A 22,401-nucleotide genomic window follows, 5' to 3' on the forward strand; every position below is an offset into this window, starting at 1 on the left:
GTATTACATATGGGGGGATATATATGTGTATTACATATGGGGGGGATATGTGTATGACGTGTATTACATATGGGTGGGGATATATGTGTATGACGTGTATTACATATATATATAGGGGGATATATGTGTATGACGTGTATTACATATGGGGGGGGATATGTGTATGACGTGTATTACATATATATAGGGGGATATGTGTATGACGTGTATTACATATGGGAGGGGGGAATATGTATATGACGTGTATTACATATGGGGGGGATATGTGTATGACGTGTATTACATATGGGTGGGGATATATGTGGATGACGTGTATTACATATATATAGGGGGATATGTGTATGACGTGAATTACATATGGGTGGGGATATATGTGGATGACGTGTATTACATATGGGGGGGGATATGTGTATGACGTGTATTACATATGGGTGGGGATATATGTGGATGACGTGTATTACATATGGGTGGGGATATATGTGGATGACGTGTATTACATATGGCGGGGGATATGTGTATGACGTGTATTACATATGGGAGGGGGGATATGTATATGACGTGTATTACATATGGGAGGGGGGATATGTATATGACGTGTATTACATATGGCGGGGGATATATGTGGATGACGTGTATTACATATATAGGGGGATATGTGTATGACGTGTATTACATATGGGAGGGGGGATATGTATATGACGTGTATTACATATGGCGGGGGATATATGTGGATGACGTGTATTACATATATAGGGGGATATGTGTATGACGTGTATTACATATGGGAGGGGGGATATGTGTATGACGTGTATTACATATGGGAGGGGGGATATGTATATGACGTGTATTACATATGGCGGGGGATATGTGTATGACGTGTATTACATATGGCGGGGGATATGTGTATGACGTGTATTACATATGGCGGGGGATATATGTGGATGACGTGTATTACATATGGCGGGGGATATATGTGGATGACGTGTATTACATATATAGGGGGATATGTGTATGACGTGTATTACATATGGGAGGGGGGATATGTGTATGACGTGTATTACATATGGCGGGGGATATGTGGATGACGTGTATTACATATGGGTGGGGATATATGTGTATGACGTGTATTACATATGGGGGGGGGATATGTATATGACGTGTATTACATATGGGGGGGATATGTATGTGTATAACGTGTATTACATGTTGGAGGGTGTATAAGATGCTCTGTGCCTATCCTCCGGCATTTGGGGCAGGTTTGGTGCGGTGGTTTGGCTCAGCAGTGCTCGCTTTATGGCGTTGATGGTGTGGGCACTGATGGGGTTGTTCTCTAGGCTGATGTTGGTCAGGGGGCTACCAGAGCCCAGGCTTCCTATAATGGCTCGCCCACCCTCCTCCCCTATATCATTGTCGTCCAGGTCCAGGCTCAGGAGACTGTGGTTGACCTGAATGAGTGCAGACACTAGTGCGGCCCCCCGGTCCCCCAGCCCATTGTCGTCCAGCAGGAGGTGGGTGACATTTGTGTTCACCTTCATCACTTCAAACAATTCTTCCCAGGCGACCATGTCGGTCACCGAGCTGTGTGCCAGGCAGAGTTGTCTGAGGGGCGGGTTTAGCTTGAGGAAGGCGGCGACGCTCCTGAGGCCGTCACTCTCCATCTGATTCCCTCCAATGTCCAGTTCTGATAGCCGTAAGCCGGAGGAATTTAGGGATGAGGCTCCCCTGTCGGGACGCCATAGAGCACAGAGGCCAGCCATAAGGGTCCTAACGCCAGCCGCCCCCAACTGGTTCCCATACAGCCTGCAGGTAAAGAGCAACAAGAAGAGTGAGGGGGACCCCAGTACTGTGCCCTCCAGTACCACATCGATGAGGACAAACCCCTCCCCCACACAAAGAGCTCTATAGTGACAAAGACCCCCCCCCCCCCCCTACACAGGGGGCTCTATAGTGACGAGGGCCCCCCCACACACCCGATACACTGAGGGCTCTATAGTGATGAGGACCCCCTCCCCTCCATACACTGAGGGCTCTATAGTGATGAGGACCCCCTCCCCCCCTACACAGGGGGCTCTATAGTGATGAGGACCCCTCCTCCATACACAGGGGGCTCTATAGTGATGAGGACCCCCTCCCCTCCATACACTGAGGGCTCTATAGTGATGAGGACCCCCTCCCCTCCATACACTGAGGGCTCTATAGTGATGAGGACCCCCTCCCCCCCTACACAGGGGGCTCTATAGTGATGAGGACCCCTCCCCTCCATACACAGGGGGCCCTATAGTGATGAGGACCCCTCCCCTCCATTCACAGAGGGCTCTATAGTGATGAGGACCCCCTCCCCTCCATTCACAGGGGGCTCTATAGTGATGAGGACCCCCTACCTTCCATACACAGGGGGCTCTATAGTGATGAGGACCCCCTCCCCTCTATACACTGGGGGCTCTATAGTAATGAGGACCCCTCCCCTCCATACACAGGGGGCTCTATAGTGATGAGGACCCCTCCCCTCCATACACTGAGGGCTCTATAGTGATGAGGACCCCCTCCCCCTCCATACACTGAGGGCTCTATAGTGATGAGGACCCCCTCCCCCTCCATACACTGAGGGCTCTATAGTGATAAGGACCCCCTCCCCTCCATTCACAGGGGGCTCTATAGTGATGAGGACCCCTCCCCTCCATACACTGAGGGCTCTATAGTGATGAGGACCCCCTCCCCTCCATTCACAGGGGGCTCTATAGTGATGAGGACCCCTCCCCTCCATACACTGAGGGCTCTATAGTGATGAGGACCCCCTCCCTTCCATACACAGGGGGCTCTATAGTGACGAGGGCCCCCACACACACCCGATACACTGGGGGCTCTATAGTGATGAGGACCCCCTCCCCTCCATTCACAGGGGGCTCTATAGTGATGAGGACCCCCTCCCCTCCATTCACAGGGGGCTCTATAGTGATGAGGACCCCCTCCCCTCCATACACAGGGGGCTCTATAGTGATGAGGACCCCCTCCCTTCCATACACAGGGGGCTTTATTGTGATGAGGACCCCCTCCCTTCCATACACAGGGGGCTCTATAGTGATGAGGACCCCCTCCATACACAGGGGGCTCTATAGTGATGGGGACCCCTCCTCCATACACAGGGGGCCCTATAGTGACGAGGACCCCTCCCCTCCATACACAGGGGGCTCTATAGTGACAAAGACCCCCCCCCCCCTACACAGGGGGCTCTATAGTGACGAGGGCCCCCACACACACCCGATACACTGGGGGCTCTATAGTGATGAGGACCCCTCCTCCATACACAGGGGGCTCTATAGTGATGAGGACCCCTCCTCCATACACAGGGGGCCCTATAGTGATGAGGACCCCTCCCCTCCATACACAGGGGGCCCTATAGTGATGAGGACCCCCTCCCTTCCATACACAGGGGGCTTTATTGTGATGAGGACCCCCTCCCTTCCATACACAGGGGGCTCTATAGTGATGAGGACCCCCTCCATACACAGGGGGCTCTATAGTGATGGGGACCCCTCCTCCATACACAGGGGGCCCTATAGTGACGAGGACCCCTCCCCTCCATACACAGGGGGCCCTATAGTGACGAGGACCCCTCCTCCATACACAGGGGGCTCTATAGTGATAAGGACCCCTCCCCTCCATACACAGGGGGCCCTATAGTGATGAGGACCCCTCCTCCATACACAGGGGGCTCTATAGTGATGAGGACCCCTCCTCCATACACTGGGGGCTCTATAGTGATGAGGACCCCTCCCCTCCATACACTGGGGGCTCTATAGTGATGAGGACCCCTCCTCCATACACAGGGGGCTCTATAGTGATGAGGACCCCTCCTCCATACACTGGGGCCTCTATAGTGATGAGGACCCCTCCCCTCCATACACTGGGGGCTCTATAGTGATGAGGACCCCTCCTCCATACACAGGGGGCTCTATAGTGATGAGGACCCCTCCTCCATACACAGGGGGCTCTATAGTGATGAGGACCCCTCCTCCATACACAAGGGGCCCTATAGTGATGAGGACCCCTCCCCTCCATACACAGGGGGCCCTATAGTGATGAGGACCCCTCCTCCATACACAGGGGGCTCTATAGTGATGAGGACCCCTCCCCTCCATACTCTTGGGGTTCTCTTGTGCCACCATCTTGTCTGGACACTCACAGGAGGCTGGTGATGCTGGGCTTCCGCCTCAGCAGGCCCACCAGGGTCTTGGCTCCCCCGGGGCCAATCTCGTTGAGGTTGAGGTTGATAGTCTCCACCTCAGATTTGCTGGCCATGATGGCGGATGCCAGGCGGAGGAGCAGTGGATCTGTTAGCCCCGTGTTCCTGAGCACCAGCTGATGGATCTCGTCACACTCCTGGAGGACGGCCATGAGGTCAGCGACCTGAGGAGAGACATGGCGGTCAGATACCATACACTGCTGGGTATTGTGGGTACACAGACCCCCATTCACAACCATAGTAAGTAAAGAATCTCACCTGACAGAGAAGACCCTCATCCTCCACAGAGCCCCCTGATACCTGCTCCTCACTCTCTGCTGCCACCGACTGCTCCTGGCCTGAAAGAGAAAAGCAACACATAATATATCTGATATCTGGAGAGCCGTGATGTCACTGCTGTATAATATAGCTGATATCTGGAGAGCGGTGATGTCACTGCTGTATAATATATCTGATATCTGGAGAGCGGTGATGTCACTGCTGTATAATATAGCTGATATCTGGAGAGCGGTGATGTCACTGCTGTATAATATATCTGGAGAGCGGTGATGTCACTGCTGTATGATATATCTGATATCTGGAGAGCGGTGATGTCACTGCTGTATAATATAGCTGATATCTGGAGAGCGGTGATGTCACTGCTGTATAATATAGCTGATATCTGGAGAGCGGTGATGTCACTGCTGTATAATATATCTGGAGAGCAGTGATGTCACTGCTGTATAATATATCTGATATCTGGAGAGCGGTGATGTCACTGCTGTATAATATATCTGGAGAGCGGTGATGTCACTGCTGTATAATATATCTGATATCTGGAGAGCGGTGATGTCACTGCTGTATAATATAGCTGATATCAGGAGAGCGGTGATGTCACTGCTGTATAATATATCTGATATCTGGAGAGCGGTGATGTCACTGCTGTATAATATATCTGGAGAGCGGTGATGTCACTGCTGTATAATATAGCTGATATCTGGAGAGCGGTGATGTCACTGCTGTATAATATATCTGATATCTGGAGAGCGGTGATGTCACTGCTGTATAATATATCTGGAGAGCAGTGATGTCACTGCTGTATAATATATCTGGAGAGCGGTGATGTCACTGCTGTATAATATATCTGATATCTGGAGAGCGGTGATGTCACTGCTGTATAATATATCTGATATCTGGAGAGCGGTGATGTCACCTCCTGTATAATATATCTGATATCTGGAGAGCGGTGATGTCACTGCTGTATAATATAGCTGATATCTGGAGAGCGGTGATGTCACTGCTGTATAATATATCTGATATCTGGAGAGCGGTGATGTCACTGCTGTATAATATATCTGGAGAGCGGTGATGTCACCTCCTGTATAATATAGCTGATATCTGGAGAGCGGTGATGTCACTGCTGTATAATATAGCTGATATCTGGAGAGCCGTGATGTCACTGCTGTATAATATAGCTGATATCTGGAGAGCGGTGATGTCACTGCTGTATAATATATCTGATATCTGGAGAGCGGTGATGTCACCTCCTGTATAATATAGCTGATATCTGGAGAGCGGTGATGTCACTGCTGTATAATATATCTGATATCTGGAGAGCGGTGATGTCACTGCTGTATAATATAGCTGATATCTGGAGAGCGGTGATGTCACTGCTGTATAATATATCTGGAGAGCGATGATGTCACTGCTGTATAATATAGCTGATATCTGGAGAGCGGTGATGTCACTGCTGTATGATATATCTGATATCTGGAGAGCGGTGATGTCACCTCCTGTATAATATATCTGGAGAGCGGTGATGTCACTGCTGTATAATATATCTGGAGAGCGGTGATGTCACTGCTGTATAATATATCTGGAGAGCTGTGATGTCCCTGCTGTATAATATATCTGATATCTGGAGAGCGGTGATGTCACTGCTGTATAATATAGCTGATATCTGGAGAGCGGTGATGTCACTGCTGTATAATATATCAGGAGAGCGGTGATGTCACTGCTGTATAATATATCTGGAGAGCGGTGATGTCACCTCCTGTATAATATATCTGATATCTGGAGAGCGGTGATGTCACTGCTGTATAATATATCTGATATCTGGAGAGCGGTGATGTCACTGCTGTATAATATATCTGGAGAGCGGTGATGTCACTGCTGTATGATATATCTGGAGAGCGGTGATGTCACTGCTGTATAATATATCTGATATCTGGAGAGCGGTGATGTCACTGCTGTATAATATATCTGGAGAGCGGTGATGTCACTGCTGTATAATATATCTGGAGAGCGGTGATGTCACTGCTGTATAATATATCTGATATCTGGAGAGCGGTGATGTCACTGCTGTATGATATATCTGATATCTGGAGAGCGGCGATGTCACTGCTGTATAATATATCTGATATCTGGAGAGCGGTGATGTCACTGCTGTTTAATATATCTGGAGAGCGGTGATGTCACTGCTGTATAATATATCTGGAGAGCTGTGATGTCCCTGCTGTATAATATATCTGATATCTGGAGAGCGGTGATGTCACCTCCTGTATAATATATCTGATATCTGGAGAGCGGTGATGTCACTGCTGTGTAATATATCAGGAGAGCAGTGATGTCACTGCTGTATAATATATCTGATATCTGGAGAGCGGTGATGTCACTGCTGTATAATATAGCTGATATCTGGAGAGCGGTGATGTCACTGCTGTATAATATAGCTGATATCTGGAGAGCGGTGATGTCACTGCTGTATGATATATCTGATATCTGGAGAGCGGTGATGTCACTGCTGTATAATATATCTGATATCTGGAGAGCGGTGATGTCACCTCCTGTATAATATATCTGGAGAGCGGTGATGTCACTGCTGTATAATATATCTGGAGAGCGGTGATGTCACTGCTGTATAATATATCTGGAGAGCGGTGATGTCACTGCTGTATAATATATCTGATATCTGGAGAGCGGTGATGTCACTGCTGTATAATATAGCTGATATCTGGAGAGCGGTGATGTCACTGCTGTATAATATAGCTGATATCTGGAGAGCGGTGATGTCACTGCTGTATAATATATCTGGAGAGCGGTGATGTCACTGCTGTATAATATATCTGATATCTGGAGAGCGGTGATGTCACTGCTGTATAATATATCTGGAGAGCGGTGATGTCACTGCTGTATAATATATCTGATATCTGGAGAGCGGTGATGTCACTGCTATATAATATATCTGATATCTGGAGAGCGGTGATGTCACTGCTGTATAATATATCTGATATCTGGAGAGCGGTGATGTCACTGCTGTATAATATATCTGGAGAGCGGTGATGTCACCTCCTGTATAATATATCTGATATCTGGAGAGCGGTGATGTCACCTCCTGTATAATATATCTGATATCTGGAGAGCGGTGATGTCACCTCCTGTATAATATATCTGATATCTGGAGAGCGGTGATGTCACTGCTGTATAATATATCAGGAGAGCGGTGATGTCACTGCTGTATAATATATCTGACATGTGGAGAGCGGTGATGTCACTGCTGTATTATATAGCTGATATCTGGAGAGCGGTGATGTCACCTCCTGTATAATATATCTGATATCTGGAGAGCGGTGATGTCACTGCTGTATAATATATCTGATATCTGGAGAGCGGTGATGTCACTGCTGTATAATATAGCTGATATCTGGAGAGCGGGGATGTCACTGCTGTATAATATATCTGATATCTGGAGAGCGGTGATGTCACTGCTGTATAATATATCTGATATCTGGAGAGCGGTGATGTCACTGCTGTTTAATATATCTGATATCTGGAGAGCGGTGATGTCACTGCTGTTTAATATATCTGATATCTGGAGAGCGGTGATGTCACTGCTGTATAATATAGCTGATATCTGGAGAGCGGTGATGTCACTGCTGTATAATATATCTGGAGAGCGGTGATGTCACTGCTGTATAATATAGCTGATATCTGGAGAGCGGTGATGTCACTGCTGTATAATATATCTGGAGAGCGGTGATGTCACTGCTGTATAATATATCTGATATCTGGAGAGCGGTGATGTCACTGCTGTATAATATATCTGGAGAGCGGTGATGTCACTGCTGTATAATATATCTGATATCTGGAGAGCGGTGATGTCACTGCTGTATAATATATCTGATATCTGGAGAGCGGTGATGTCACTGCTGTATAATATATCTGGAGAGCAGTGATGTCACTGCTGTATAATATATCTGATATCTGGAGAGCGGTGATGTCACTGCTGTATGATATATCTAATATCTGGAGAGCGGTGATGTCACTGCTGTATAATATATCTGATATCTGGAGAGCGGTGATGTCACTGCTGTATAATATATCTGGAGAGCAGTGATGTCACTGCTGTATAATATATCTGATATCTGGAGAGCGGTGATGTCACTGCTGTATGATATATCTGATATCTGGAGAGCGGTGATGTCACTGCTGTATAATATATCTGATATCTGGAGAGCGGTGATGTCACTGCTGTATGATATATCTAATATCTGGAGAGCGGTGATGTCACTGCTGTTTAATATATCTGGAGAGCGGTGATGTCACTGCTGTATAATATATCTGATATCTGGAGAGCGGTGATGTCACCTCCTGTATAATATAGCTGATATCTGGAGAGCGGTGATGTCACTGCTGTATAATATATCTGATATCTGGAGAGCGGTGATGTCACTGCTGTATGATATATCTAATATCTGGAGAGCGGTGATGTCACTGCTGTATAATATATCTGATATCTGGAGAGCGGTGATGTCACTGCTGTATGATATATCTGATATCTGGAGAGCGGTGATGTCACTGCTGTATAATATATCTGATATCTGGAGAGCGGTGATGTCACTGCTGTATAATATATCTGATATCTGGAGAGCGGTGATGTCACTGCTGTATGATATATCTAATATCTGGAGAGCGGTGATGTCACTGCTGTATAATATATCTGATATCTGGAGAGCGGTGATGTCACTGCTGTATAATATATCTGGAGAGCAGTGATGTCACTGCTGTATAATATATCTGATATCTGGAGAGCGGTGATGTCACTGCTGTATGATATATCTGATATCTGGAGAGCGGTGATGTCACTGCTGTATAATATATCTGATATCTGGAGAGCGGTGATGTCACTGCTGTATGATATATCTAATATCTGGAGAGCGGTGATGTCACTGCTGTATAATATATCTGGAGAGCGGTGATGTCACTGCTGTATAATATATCTGATATCTGGAGAGCGGTGATGTCACCTCCTGTATAATATAGCTGATATCTGGAGAGCGGTGATGTCACTGCTGTATAATATATCAGGAGAGCGGTGATGTCACTGCTGTGTAATATATCTGGAGAGCAGTGATGTCACTGCTGTATAATATATCTGGAGAGCGGTGATGTCACTGCTGTATAATATATCTGATATCTGGAGAGCGGTGATGTCACTGCTGTATAATATATCTGGAGAGCGGTGATGTCACTGCTGTATAATATATCTGATATCTGGAGAGCGGTGATGTCACTGCTGTATAATATATCTGATATCTGGAGAGCGGTGATGTCACTGCTGTATAATATATCAGGAGAGCGGTGATGTCACTGCTGTATAATATATCTGACATGTGGAGAGCGGTGATGTCACTGCTGTATTATATAGCTGATATCTGGAGAGCGGTGATGTCACTGCTGTATAATATATCTGATATCTGGAGAGCGGTGATGTCACTGCTGTATAATATAGCTGATATCTGGAGAGCGGTGATGTCACTGCTGTATAATATATCTGATATCTGGAGAGCGGTGATGTCACTGCTGTATAATATATCTGGTATCTGGAGAGCGGTGATGTCACTGCTGTATAATATATCTGGTATCTGGAGAGCGGTGATGTCACTGCTGTATTATATAGCTGATATCTGGAGAGCGGTGATGTCACCTCCTGTATAATATAGCTGATATCTGGAGAGCGGTGATGTCACTGCTGTATAATATATCTGGAGAGCGGTGATGTCACTGCTGTATAATATAGCTGATATCTGGAGAGCGGTGATGTCACTGCTGTATAATATAGCTGATATCTGGAGAGCGGTGATGTCACTGCTGTATAATATATCTGATATCTGGAGAGCGGTGATGTCACTGCTGTATAATATATCTGGAGAGCGGTGATGTCACTGCTGTATAATATATCTGATATCTGGAGAGCGGTGATGTCACTGCTGTATAATATAGCTGATATCTGGAGAGCGGTGATGTCACTGCTGTATAATATATCTGATATCTGGAGAGCGGTGATGTCACTGCTGTATAATATATCTGGAGAGCAGTGATGTCACTACTGTATAATATATCTGGAGAGCGGTGATGTCACTGCTGTATAATATATCTGATATCTGGAGAGCGGTGATGTCACCTCCTGTATAATATATCTGATATGTGGAGAGCGGTGATGTCACTGCTGTATAATATATCTGATATCTGGAGAGCGGTGATGTCACTGCTGTGTAATATATCTGATATCTGGAGAGCGGTGATGTCACCTCCTGTATAATATATCTGATATGTGGAGAGCGGTGATGTCACTGCTGTATAATATAGCTGATATCTGGAGAGCGGTGATGTCACTGCTGTATAATATATCTGGAGAGCGGTGATGTCACTGCTGTATAATATAGCTGATATCTGGAGAGCGGTGATGTCACTGCTGTATAATATATCTGATATCTGGAGAGCGGTGATGTCACTGCTGTGTAATATATCTGATATCTGGAGAGCGGTGATGTCACCTCCTGTATAATATATCTGATATGTGGAGAGCGGTGATGTCACTGCTGTATAATATAGCTGATATCTGGAGAGCGGTGATGTAATAAAACACTCTGTTGTATAGAATACTATTTGCCCCATTGGAGGTGCCGCACCTGTCATGCTGCTGGGGTTGTCACTGCTCTCGCTGGAATCGCTCAGCTCCACCTCTGAGTGTGCGCTCAGCTCGCTGATCGCAGTTGCCAGTCTTCGGTGGATCGCCTGCACTGTGAACCACGATGAGAGATGATTATTATGTGTGATGACTTGTTACAGGTGACTTTCTGTTACACTGTTACATCTCATCTTCCCTGTTGAGATTCAATGGATTCTTACCCAGAACCTAATGGCACATCCTACTCAGGTGATAACCAGTATGGCCGCACTTTCTATTCAGGTGACAACCAGTATGGCCGCACTCCTTACTCGAGGGACAACCAGTATGGCCGCACTCCTTACTCGGGGGACAACCAGTATGGCCGCACTCCTTACTCAGGGGACAACCAGTATGGCCGCACTCCTTACTCGGGGGACAACCAGTATGGCCGCACTCCTTACTCGGGGGACAACCAGTATGGCCGCACTCCTTACTCGGGGGACAACCAGTATAGCCGCACTCCATACTCGGGGGACAACCAGTATAGCCGCACTCCATACTCGGGGGGGGGGGGGGCAACCAGTATGGCCGCACTCCTTACTCGGGGGACAACCAGTATGGCCGCACTCCTTACTCGGGGGACAACCAGTATAGCCGCACTCCATACTCGGGGGACAACCAGTATAGCCGCACTCCATACTCGGGGGGGGCAACCAGTATGGCCGCACTCCTTACTCGGGGGACAACCAGTATGGCTGCACCCCCCTGCTTGGGAGATAACCAGTATGGCTGCACGGGTGTCCACTGCTATTGCGGCAGCAGGTATAGGTGGGTACTATGTGTTATAGGCTCTGGGGCTGAAGCCTGTAATATGCTGCTCCTGCCACCAGGTGTCACTGTACTTTTTGCACGGCTGAAGGTAAAACGAGTGTATTCCTGGAGGTATTGTACAAGCCAGTAGTTAGGTCAAGTGCTAATCCTGAGTCACTACTGGAAACACGCTAGGTTGCTACAGTGTACATCCGATGGCTAGCTCTCCCACTAAATCTCCCATCTATCTTTGTCTGCCAGGTGGTCAGTGTATCAGGGGCAACCTAGTGGTACTGCCACACTCACATGTAGCTACCTCTTGAGGGAGCTGAGGAGAAGGCAGTCTGTGACAGCAGTGAAAGAGTAATAATCAGCTCACCGGTTGTTGGCACTCTTCAGTGCTCCGGATCCACACCTGGCTGGTGTGTGCCAACGTATTCAAGGAAAACAATGATCCAGCACTTAGCGAAGAACGTAGCCTTTTATTTTTCCATTGCAGATAAAAACATGTGATACACCATAGTGCAGGGACCCCGCAGGGACCCCACAGGATACAGACGCGTTTCGAGCGCATGCGCACTCTTGCTCACTGATAACTCCACCACATTCCTTCCTTAAATACCTTGCAACCAGGTGAGTTTAATAACCGTGGGGGTGAATAAATGAACATATGATGTGCTGTTGGTATTGCCACAAAACCTAACACATACATTTACAAAATGTATATACACAAAAGTAAACAATAAAAACACATGAGGATAAACAGACAGGAAAGTAGGAGATGGACACGATGATAATAAGCAATAAATTTACACATTATAGGAACGCCATATACTGGATACATGGGAAAATGAATGTCAAAAACCATCCATACAGCTCGAATTACAACAATGTCTATTTTTATATATATGTATACAACCTGTATACCCATGTATTCATCCTACACAATTCCATGAACACACCTGTACTGTACAAATAAATGTTATAACCAGATATGTGTGGACAATGGAAAAACAACAGATTATAAAGTCACCATTTGTACAACGCTGTTCATTGCGTACTGTGTGAACAAGAGGCAATATTCATAAATATAACGTAGTTGAGATCACACATATAAGGATAGCAATAATATATATATGTATGTGTGTGATGGAACCTAAAAGGGCAGCAAAGTAAAGGGAGACCAGAAATGAATAATAAAATTACTGAAATTAATAATGAAATAATAACTCCCGACGTACATTCATGCCCTCAGGGGCACGTGTGCCCAACGTGAATTGCCAAAAGGCTTCCCGGTCCCGTAATTGTTTATGTATATCACCACCTCTTGCTGAGGGCACAATTTTTTCAATGCCATAAATTACAAAAGATTTACAGTTAGAATGGTGACAGTTAAAAGTTGTTTACTTTTGTGTATATATATTTTGTAAATGTATGTGTTAGGTTTTGTGGCTCTACCAACAGCACATCATATGTTCATTTATTCACCCCTACGGTTATTAAACTCACCTGGTTGCACGGCATTTAAGGAAGGAATGTGGTGGAGTTATCAGTGAGCAAGAGTGCGCATGTGCTCGAAACGCGTCTGATTCCTGCGGGGTCCCTGCACTATGGTTATCACATGTTTTTATCTGCAATGGAAAAATAAAAGGCTACGTTCTTCGCTAAGTGCTGGATCATTGTTTTCCTTGAGTCTGTGACAGCACAGGATGCAGTTATACAGAGGGTTTAGAGCTGTATATCAGGTAGCACCAGGTGCAGCGTTGTGGTGGTGGTGTAGTAGTTGTACTTGGCTAGTGATGGTGGTTGTCCTGAGTGGCAACTGACCCACCCGGACTATAGGTACCGTCACCCACAGAAAGGGGAAAATTAACCCAAGGTGTACAGCTGGTGCTGTGTATAGGTGCTGGTGCAGAGGAAGAGATGACTGAGTCCCAGTGAATAAATCGAACCACTTTACTGTACAGTCTCTGAATAATAATATATATTGCTTGTATAGTTTAGAGTAGAGTGGAGCATCGTATAGGAGAGGAGTTTGTCAAGGGAGCCCCAACCCAATGTAGTACTGTGCTCTGCCGGAACTTTACAGAAATACTTGAGAGTGCGAGATACTTGTACCTGTGTTTAGACCAATATGTGGACAAAAAAACCAGAAGGTGCAACAGCAACCCACAGGTGCAAGCACTTACTGTATATACTCCTCCCAGTGTACACACGATAAACACCTGATCTATAGATATTACAAAATGAGGATCTTGGCAAACTATTTGATCAAACAGAGTGTCCCCCCGTGTCACCGGGTTACAGAGGGTCCCGTGTCACCGGGTTACAGAGTGTCCCCCCGTGTCACCGTGTCACACAGTGTCCCCCCCCCCCCCCCCCGTGACACAGGGGGGGGGGGGACACTCTGTAACCCGGTGACACGGGGGGACACACTCTGTAACCCGGTAACACGGGGGGGGGACACTCTGTAACCCGGGGACACTCTGTAACCCGGTGACACGGGGGGGACACTCTGTAACCTGGTGACACGGGGGGACACTGTAACCCGGTGACACGGGGGGGGGGAACACTCTCTAACCTGGGGACACGGGGGGACACTCTGTAACCTAGTGACACGGGGGGACACTCTGTAACCTGGTGACATGGGGGGACACTCTGTAACCTAGTGACACGGGGGGGGGGACACTCTGTAACCCGGTGACACGGGGGGACACACTCTGTAACCCGGTAACACGGGGGGGGGGGACACTCTGTAACCCGGGGACACTCTGTAACCCGGTGACACGGGGGGGACACTCTGTAACCTGGTGACACGGGGGGACACTGTAACCCGGTGACACGGGGGGGGGAACACTCTCTAACCTGGGGACACGGGGGGACACTCTGTAACCTAGTGACACGGGGGGACACTCTGTAACCTGGTGACATGGGGGGACACTCTGTAACCTAGTGACACGGGGGGACACTCTGTAACCTGGTGACACGGGGGGACACTCTGTAACCCGGTGACACGGGGGGGGGGAGACACTCTGTAACCCGGTGACACGGGGGGGGGAGACACTCTGTAACCCGGTGACACGGGGGGGGGGGGGGGGACACTCTGTAACCCGGTGACATGGGGGGGGGGGGACACTCTGTAACCCGGTGACATGGGGGGGGGGACACTCTGTAACCCGGTGACACGGGGGGGGGGGACACTCTGTAACCCGGTGACACGGGGGGGCAGGGGAACACTCTGTAACCCGGTGACATGGAAGGATACTCTGTAACCCGGTGACACGGAGGGGGACACTCTGTAACCCGGTGACACGGGGGGGGGACACACTCTGTAACCCGGTGACACGGGGGGGCGGGGGAACACTCTGTAACCCGGTGACATGGGGGGGGACACTCTGTAACCCGGTGACACGGGGGGACACTCTGTAACCTGGTGACATGGGGGGATACTCTGTAACCCGGTGACACGGGGGGGGGGGGACACTCTGTAACCCGGTGACATGGGGGGACACACTCTGTAACCCGGTGACACGGGGGGGGGGGGACACTCTGTAACCTGGTGACACGGGGGGGTGGGGGACACTCTGTAACCCGATGACATGGGGGGGGGGACACTTTGTAACCTGATGACACGGGGGGGGGGACACTCTGTAACCCGGTGACACGGTGGGGGGGGGGGGGACACTCTAACCCGGTGACACGGGGGGGGGGAACCTTTTTAACCTGGTGACATGGGGGGGGGGGGACACTCTGTAACCTGGTGACACGGGGGGGGAACCTTTTTAACCTGGTGACACGGAGGGGGGGGGGGCACTCTAACCTGGTGACATGGGGGGGGACACTCTGTAACCTGGTGACATGGGGGAACACTCTGTAACCTGGTGACACTCTAACCCTGTGACACGGGGGGGACACTCTGTAACCTGGGGACACGGGGGGGGGAACACTCTCTAACCTGGGGACACGGGGGGGGGAACACTCTCTAACCTGGGGACACGGGGGGGGGGGAACACTCTCTAACCTGGGGACACGGGGGGGTCACTCTGTTTGATCAAATAGTTTGACAAGATCCTCATTTTGTAATATCTATAGATCAGGTGTTTATCGTGTGTACACTGGGAGGAGTATATACAGTAAGTGCTTGCACCTGTGGGTTGCTGTTGCACCTTCTGGGTTTTTTTTTGTCCACATATTGGTCTAAACACAGGTACAAGTATCTCGCACTCTCAAGTATTTCTGTAAAGTTCCGGCAGAGCACAGTACTACATTGGGTTGGGGCTCCCTTGACAAACTCCTCTCCTATACGATGCTCCACTCTACTCTAAAGTATACAAGCAATATATATTATTATTCAGACACTGTACAGTAAAGTGGTTCTATTTATTCACTGGGACTCAGTCATCTCTTCCTCTGCACCAGCACCTATACACAGCACCAGCTGTACACCTTGGGTTAATTTTCCCCTTTCTATGGGTGACGGTACCGATAGTCCGGGTGGGTCAGTTGCCACTCAGGACAACCACCATCACTAGCCAAGTACAACTACTACACCACCACCACAACAACGCTGCACCTGGTGCTGCCTCCTGACCTGATATACAGCTCCACACCCTCTGTATAACTGCATCCTGTGCTGTCACAGACTGCCTTCTCCTCAGCTCCCCCAAGAGGTAGCTACATGTACAGCAACCTGAGGTGTGTGTGTGTGTGTGGGGGGGGGGGGGGGGGGGGGGGGGGGGGGGGGGGGGGGGGGGGGCTGGTAGGCGTTATGTTGCTGGTCTGAGTGTGGTAGTATCACTAGGTTGCCCCTGATACACTGACCACCTGGCAGACAAAGATAGATGGGAGATTTTACGGAGTGTCTGTATTCTATGGATACTTTGGAGTAGAGGAGATCTTGACAAGAATAACTAGCCTTGACTTGACTAGTAGTTGTAGTGTTGGAAGGCTCCAGGCTACAGACTGGGGGCCTATTCAGACAGGAGTTACTGTAAGGCTGTAAGATGAGAGTCCTGTATCCACGAGAATGAACATCCATCTGAGCTAACCTGTGGGCACCAAGTGACACATGATCAGCGATTATAGGGCTAACTAATGGGAGAGGTAGCCATCGGATGTCCCCCCGTGTCACCAGGTTACAGAGTGTCCCCTCCCATGTGTCACTAGGTTACAGAGTGTCCCCCCCATGTGTCACTAGGTTACAGAGTGTCCCCTCCCATGTGTCACTAGGTTACAGAGTGTCCCCCCCCCCATGTGTCACTAGGTTACAGAGTGTCCCCCCCCCATGTGTCACTAGGTTACAGAGTGTCTCCCCCCCCCCCATGTGTCACCAGGTTACAGAGTGTCCCCCCCCATGTGTCACCAGGTTACAGAGTGTGTCCCCCCATGTTTCACCAGGTTACAGAGTGTCCCCCCCATGTGTCACCACGTTACAGAGTGTCCCGTGTCACCAGGTTACAGAGTGCGTCCCCCCCCCATGTCACCAAACTTAAAGGGCTTTATCCAGCCCTACAAAAACATGGCCACTTTCCCCCTCTATTGTCTCCAGTTCAGGTGTGGTTTGCAATTAAGCTCCATTTACTTAAATGGAATGGAGTTCCAAACCCAGAGAGGTTCTCCATGTCGGCTGGATTTAACCCTGACTTTTCTCCCTCTTTTATTGTCTAGCACTGCATATAGACATACGAGATAGACTACTTCCTACAGGGATATGTAAGAAACCCTGTGAGTGGTGGAACGGAATGTGTGCAAAGAAAAGAAGGAAAGGGATAGGCCAGAAAGAAAGATTATCTCCATTGGACAAGAAAGGTACATAATACATAAGAAACAGTAACCCCTTGTTAGCGTCAGCTGTGAAATCCATAAGAGCATCTATATAAAACACTGACATCTAGTGGTTAAACTAAAGAATTCTACCTTCATCACCACTGAGGAGAAACTTTTGCGACAGGTGTAAAACACGAAACACCTGTGGTGGGACACCACATTGTCTCTACCTGTGTCCTCCGGCTCCTCCTCCAGGTGGGGACGCTCTCCCTGCGCTGTGCTCCATCTCTCTGCCCCAGAGCTGCTGATCTTCTCACTGAATGAGCGTCTCCTTCTGCCAGACCTAGAATCTGGGCGAAAGGTGGTTCTAGATCTGTTATGTCAAACTCTGTCCCGCGGGCAAAATCTGGCCCGTGGTGCCATTATTTTTGGCCCACCAGGCAATTCAGAGATTGAAGTACATCTGGCCCGTCATGGCTACAATATAAGAGACTATGGGGAGGGCTGGCTACTATATAAGAGACTATGGGGAGGGCTGGCTACTATATAAGAGACTATGGGGAGGGCTGGTTACTATATAAGAGACTATGGGGGAGGGCTGGCTACTATATAAGAGACTATGGGGAGGGCTGGCTACTATATAAGAGATTATAGGGAGGGCTGGCTACTATATAAGAGACTATGGGGGAGGGCTGGCTACTATATAAGAGACTGTGGGGGAGGGCTGGCTACTATATGAGACTATGGGGAGGGCTGGCTACTATATAAGAGACTGTGGGGGAGGGCTGGCTACTATATGAGACTATGGGGAGGGCTGGCTACTATATGAGACTATGGGGAGGGCTGGCTACTATATGAGACTATGGGGAGGGCTGGCTACTATATAAGAGATTATAGGGAGGGCTGGCTACTATATAAGAGACTATGGGGGAGGGCTGCCTACTATATAAGAGACTATGGGGAGGGATGGCTGCTATATAAGAGACTATGGGGGAGGGCTAGCTACTATATATGAGACTGGGGGAGGGCTGGCTACTATATAAGAGACTATGGGGGAGGGCTGGCTACTATACAAGAGACTATGGGGAGGGCTGGTTACTATATAAGAGACTATGGGGGAGGGCTGGCTACTATATAAGACTATGGGGAGGGATGGCTACTATATAAGAGACTATGGGGGAGGGCTGGTTACTATATAAGAGACTATGGGGGAGGGCTGGCTACTATAAGAGACTATGGGGAGAGCTGGCTACTATATAAGAGACTATGGGGAGGGATGGCTACTATATAAGAGACTATGGGGAGAGCTGGCTACTATATGATACTATTGGGGAGGGCTGGCTACTATAAGAGACTATGGGGAGGGCTGGCTACTATATAAGAGACTATGGGGGAGGGCTGGCTACTATATAAGAGACTATGGGGGAGGGCTGGCTACTATATAAGAGACTATGGGGGGGCTGGCTACTATATAAGAGACTATGGGGAGGGCTGGCTACTATATAAGAGACTATGGGGAGGGCTGGCTACTATATAAGAGACTATGGGGGGGGCTGGCTACTATATAAGAGACTATGGGGGAGGGCTGGCTACTATATAAGAGACTATGGGGGAGGGCTGGCTACTATATAAGAGACTATGGGGGGGCTGGCTACTATATAAGAGACTATGGGGAGGGATGGCTACTATATGGGACACGTGGGGGGCTGGCTACTATTTGGGGCAATTTTGGTTGGGTTGGCTATTATATGGGGTAATATTTGGGGGGGGGTATTATATGGGTTGAAGTTTAATCATATCATGTCATTTATCATAGTGCACATAGCTGGGAGACGCACACATCTGACAGAGCCAGCACCGCCGCATTCGGGCCTCAATAACTATCATGGTTGGCCCGCGACTTTGTCCAATATTTTAATTTTGGCCGACTATGTATTTTAGAGTTTGACACCTCTGACCTATATCGTTCAGGAGTTCTCCTGAATAGATGATGGGGGTGGTGGTGACTATAGTAGTAATAGATGATGGGGGTGGTGGTGACTGTAGTAATAGATGATAGGGGTGGTGGTGACTATAGTAATAGATGATGGGGGGGGTGGTGGTGACTGTAGTAGTAATAGATGATGGGGGTGGTGGTGACTGTAGTAGTAATAGATGATGGGGGTGGTGGTGACTATAGTAATAGATGATGGGGGTGGTGGTGACTGTAGTAATAATAGATGATGGGGGTGGTGGTGACTGTAGTAGTAATAGATGATGGGGGTGGTGGTGACTGTAGTAGTAATAGATGATGGGGGTGGTGGTGACTATAGTAATAGATGATGGGGGTGGTGGTGACTATAGTAATAATAGATGATGGGGGTGGTGGTGACTGTAGTAATAATAGATGATGGGGGTGGTGGTGACTATAGTAGTAATAATAGATGATGGGGGTGGTGGTGACTGTAGTAATAGATGATGGGGGTGGTGGTGACTGTAGTAGTAATAGATGATGGGGGTGGTGGTGACTGTAATAATAGATGATGGGGGTGGTGGTGACTGTAGTAATAATAGATGATGGGGGTGGTGGTGACTATAGTAATAGATGATGGGGGTGGTGGTGACTATAGTAATAATAGATGATGGGGGTGGTGGTGACTATAGTAATAATAGATGATGGGGGTGGTGGTGACTGTAGTAATAGATGATGGGGGTGGTGGTGACTGTAATAATAGATGATGGGGGTGGTGGTGACTGTAGTAATAATAGATGATGGGGGTGGTGGTGACTATAGTAATAGATGATGGGGGTGGTGGTGACTGTAGTAATAGATGATGGGGGTGGTGGTGACTGTAGTAATAGATGATGGGGGTGGTGGTGACTGTAGTAATAATAGATGATGGGGGTGGTGGTGACTGTAGTAATAGATGATGGGGGTGGTGGTGACTGTAATAATAGATGATGGGGGTGGTGGTGACTGTAGTAATAATAGATGATGGGGGTGGTGGTGACTATAGTAATAATAGATGATGGGGGTGGTGGTGACTGTAGTAATAGATGATGGGGGTGGTGGTGACTGTAGTAATAGATGATGGGGGTGGTGGTGACTGTAGTAATAGATGATGGGGGTGGTGGTGACTATAGTAATAATAGATGATGGGGTGGTGGTGACTGTAGTAATAATAGATGATGGGGGTGGTGGTGACTGTAGTAATAATAGATGATGGGGGTGGTGGTGACTATAGTAGTAATAGATGATGGGGGTGGTGGTGACTATAGTAATAATAGATGATGGGGGTGGTGGTGACTATAGTAATAATAGATGATGGGGGTGGTGGTGACTATAGTAGTAATAGATGATGGGGGTGGTGGTGACTGTAGTAATAGATGATGGGGGTGGTGGTGACTATAGTAATAGATGATGGGGGTGATGGTGACTGTAGTAATAGATGATGGGGGTGATGGTGACTGTAGTAGTAATAGATGATGGGGGTGATGGTGACTGTAGTAATAGATGATGGGGGTGATGGTGACTATAGTAATAGATGATGGGGGTGGTGGTGACTATAGTAATAATAGATGATGGGGGTGGTGGTGACTATAGTAATAATAGATGATGGGGGTGGTGGTGACTATAGTAGTAATAGATGATGGGGGTGGTGGTGACTGTAGTAATAGATGATGGGGGTGGTGGTGACTATAGTAGTAATAGATGATGGGGGTGGTGGTGACTGTAGTAATAGATGATGGGGGTGGTGGTGACTGTAGTAATAGATGATGGGGGTGGTGGTGACTGTAATAATAGATGATGGGGGTGGTGGTGACTGTAGTAATAATAGATGATGGGGGTGGTGGTGACTGTAGTAATAGATGATGGGGTGGTGGTGACTGTAGTAATAATAGATGATGGGGGTGGTGGTGACTATAGTAATAGATGATGGGGGTGGTGGTGACTATAGTAATAATAGATGATGGGGGTGGTGGTGACTATAGTAATAGATGATGGGGGTGGTGGTGACTATAGTAATAATAGATGATGGGGGTGGTGGTGACTGTAGTAATAATAGATGATGGGGTGGTGGTGACTGTAGTAATAGATGATGGGGGTGGTGGTGACTATAGTAGTAATAGATGATGGGGGTGGTGGTGACTGTAGTAATAGATGATGGGGGTGGTGGTGACTGTAGTAATAGATGATGGGGGTGGTGGTGACTATAGTAATAATAGATGATGGGGGTGGTGGTGACTGTAGTAATAATAGATGATGGGGGTGGTGGTGACTATAGTAATAGATGATGGGGGTGGTGGTGACTATAGTAATAATAGATGATGGGGGTGGTGGTGACTGTAGTAATAATAGATGATGGGGGTGGTGGTGACTATAGTAGTAATAATAGATGATGGGGGTGGTGGTGACTGTAGTAATAGATGATGGGGGTGGTGGTGACTGTAGTAATAGATGATGGGGGTGATGGTGACTGTAATAATAGATGATGGGGGTGATGGTGACTGTAGTAGTAATAGATGATGGGGGTGGTGGTGACTGTAGTAGTAATAGATGATGGGGGTGGTGGTGACTGTAGTAATAGATGATGGGGGTGATGGTGACTGTAGTAATAGATGATGGGGGTGATGGTGACTGTAGTAGTAATAGATGATGGGGGTGGTGGTG

At 48.1% G+C, this 22,401-nt stretch overlaps 1 protein-coding gene across 1 annotated transcript in view; it reads right to left on the minus strand.

Annotated features, from left to right (window-relative positions):
* Positions 1–1,106: 1,106 nt before the first annotated feature.
* Positions 1,107–22,401, minus strand: part of LOC138765797 (uncharacterized) — a 54,371-nt gene continuing 33,076 nt past the window's right edge. The window contains exons 7-11 of the mRNA XM_069942856.1: positions 17,981–18,100; positions 11,194–11,304; positions 4,502–4,581; positions 4,184–4,407; positions 1,107–1,800 (exon numbers count right to left, since the gene is read on the minus strand). Of these exons, the coding sequence (XP_069798957.1) occupies positions 1,200–1,800; positions 4,184–4,407; positions 4,502–4,581; positions 11,194–11,304; positions 17,981–18,100 (1,136 nt within the window). The 3' untranslated portion in view covers positions 1,107–1,199. The remainder of the gene's footprint in view (positions 1,801–4,183; positions 4,408–4,501; positions 4,582–11,193; positions 11,305–17,980; positions 18,101–22,401) is intronic.

This window comes from Dendropsophus ebraccatus, chromosome 10, assembly GCF_027789765.1.
Source record: "Dendropsophus ebraccatus isolate aDenEbr1 chromosome 10, aDenEbr1.pat, whole genome shotgun sequence".
Lineage (NCBI taxonomy): Eukaryota > Metazoa > Chordata > Amphibia > Anura > Hylidae > Dendropsophus > Dendropsophus ebraccatus.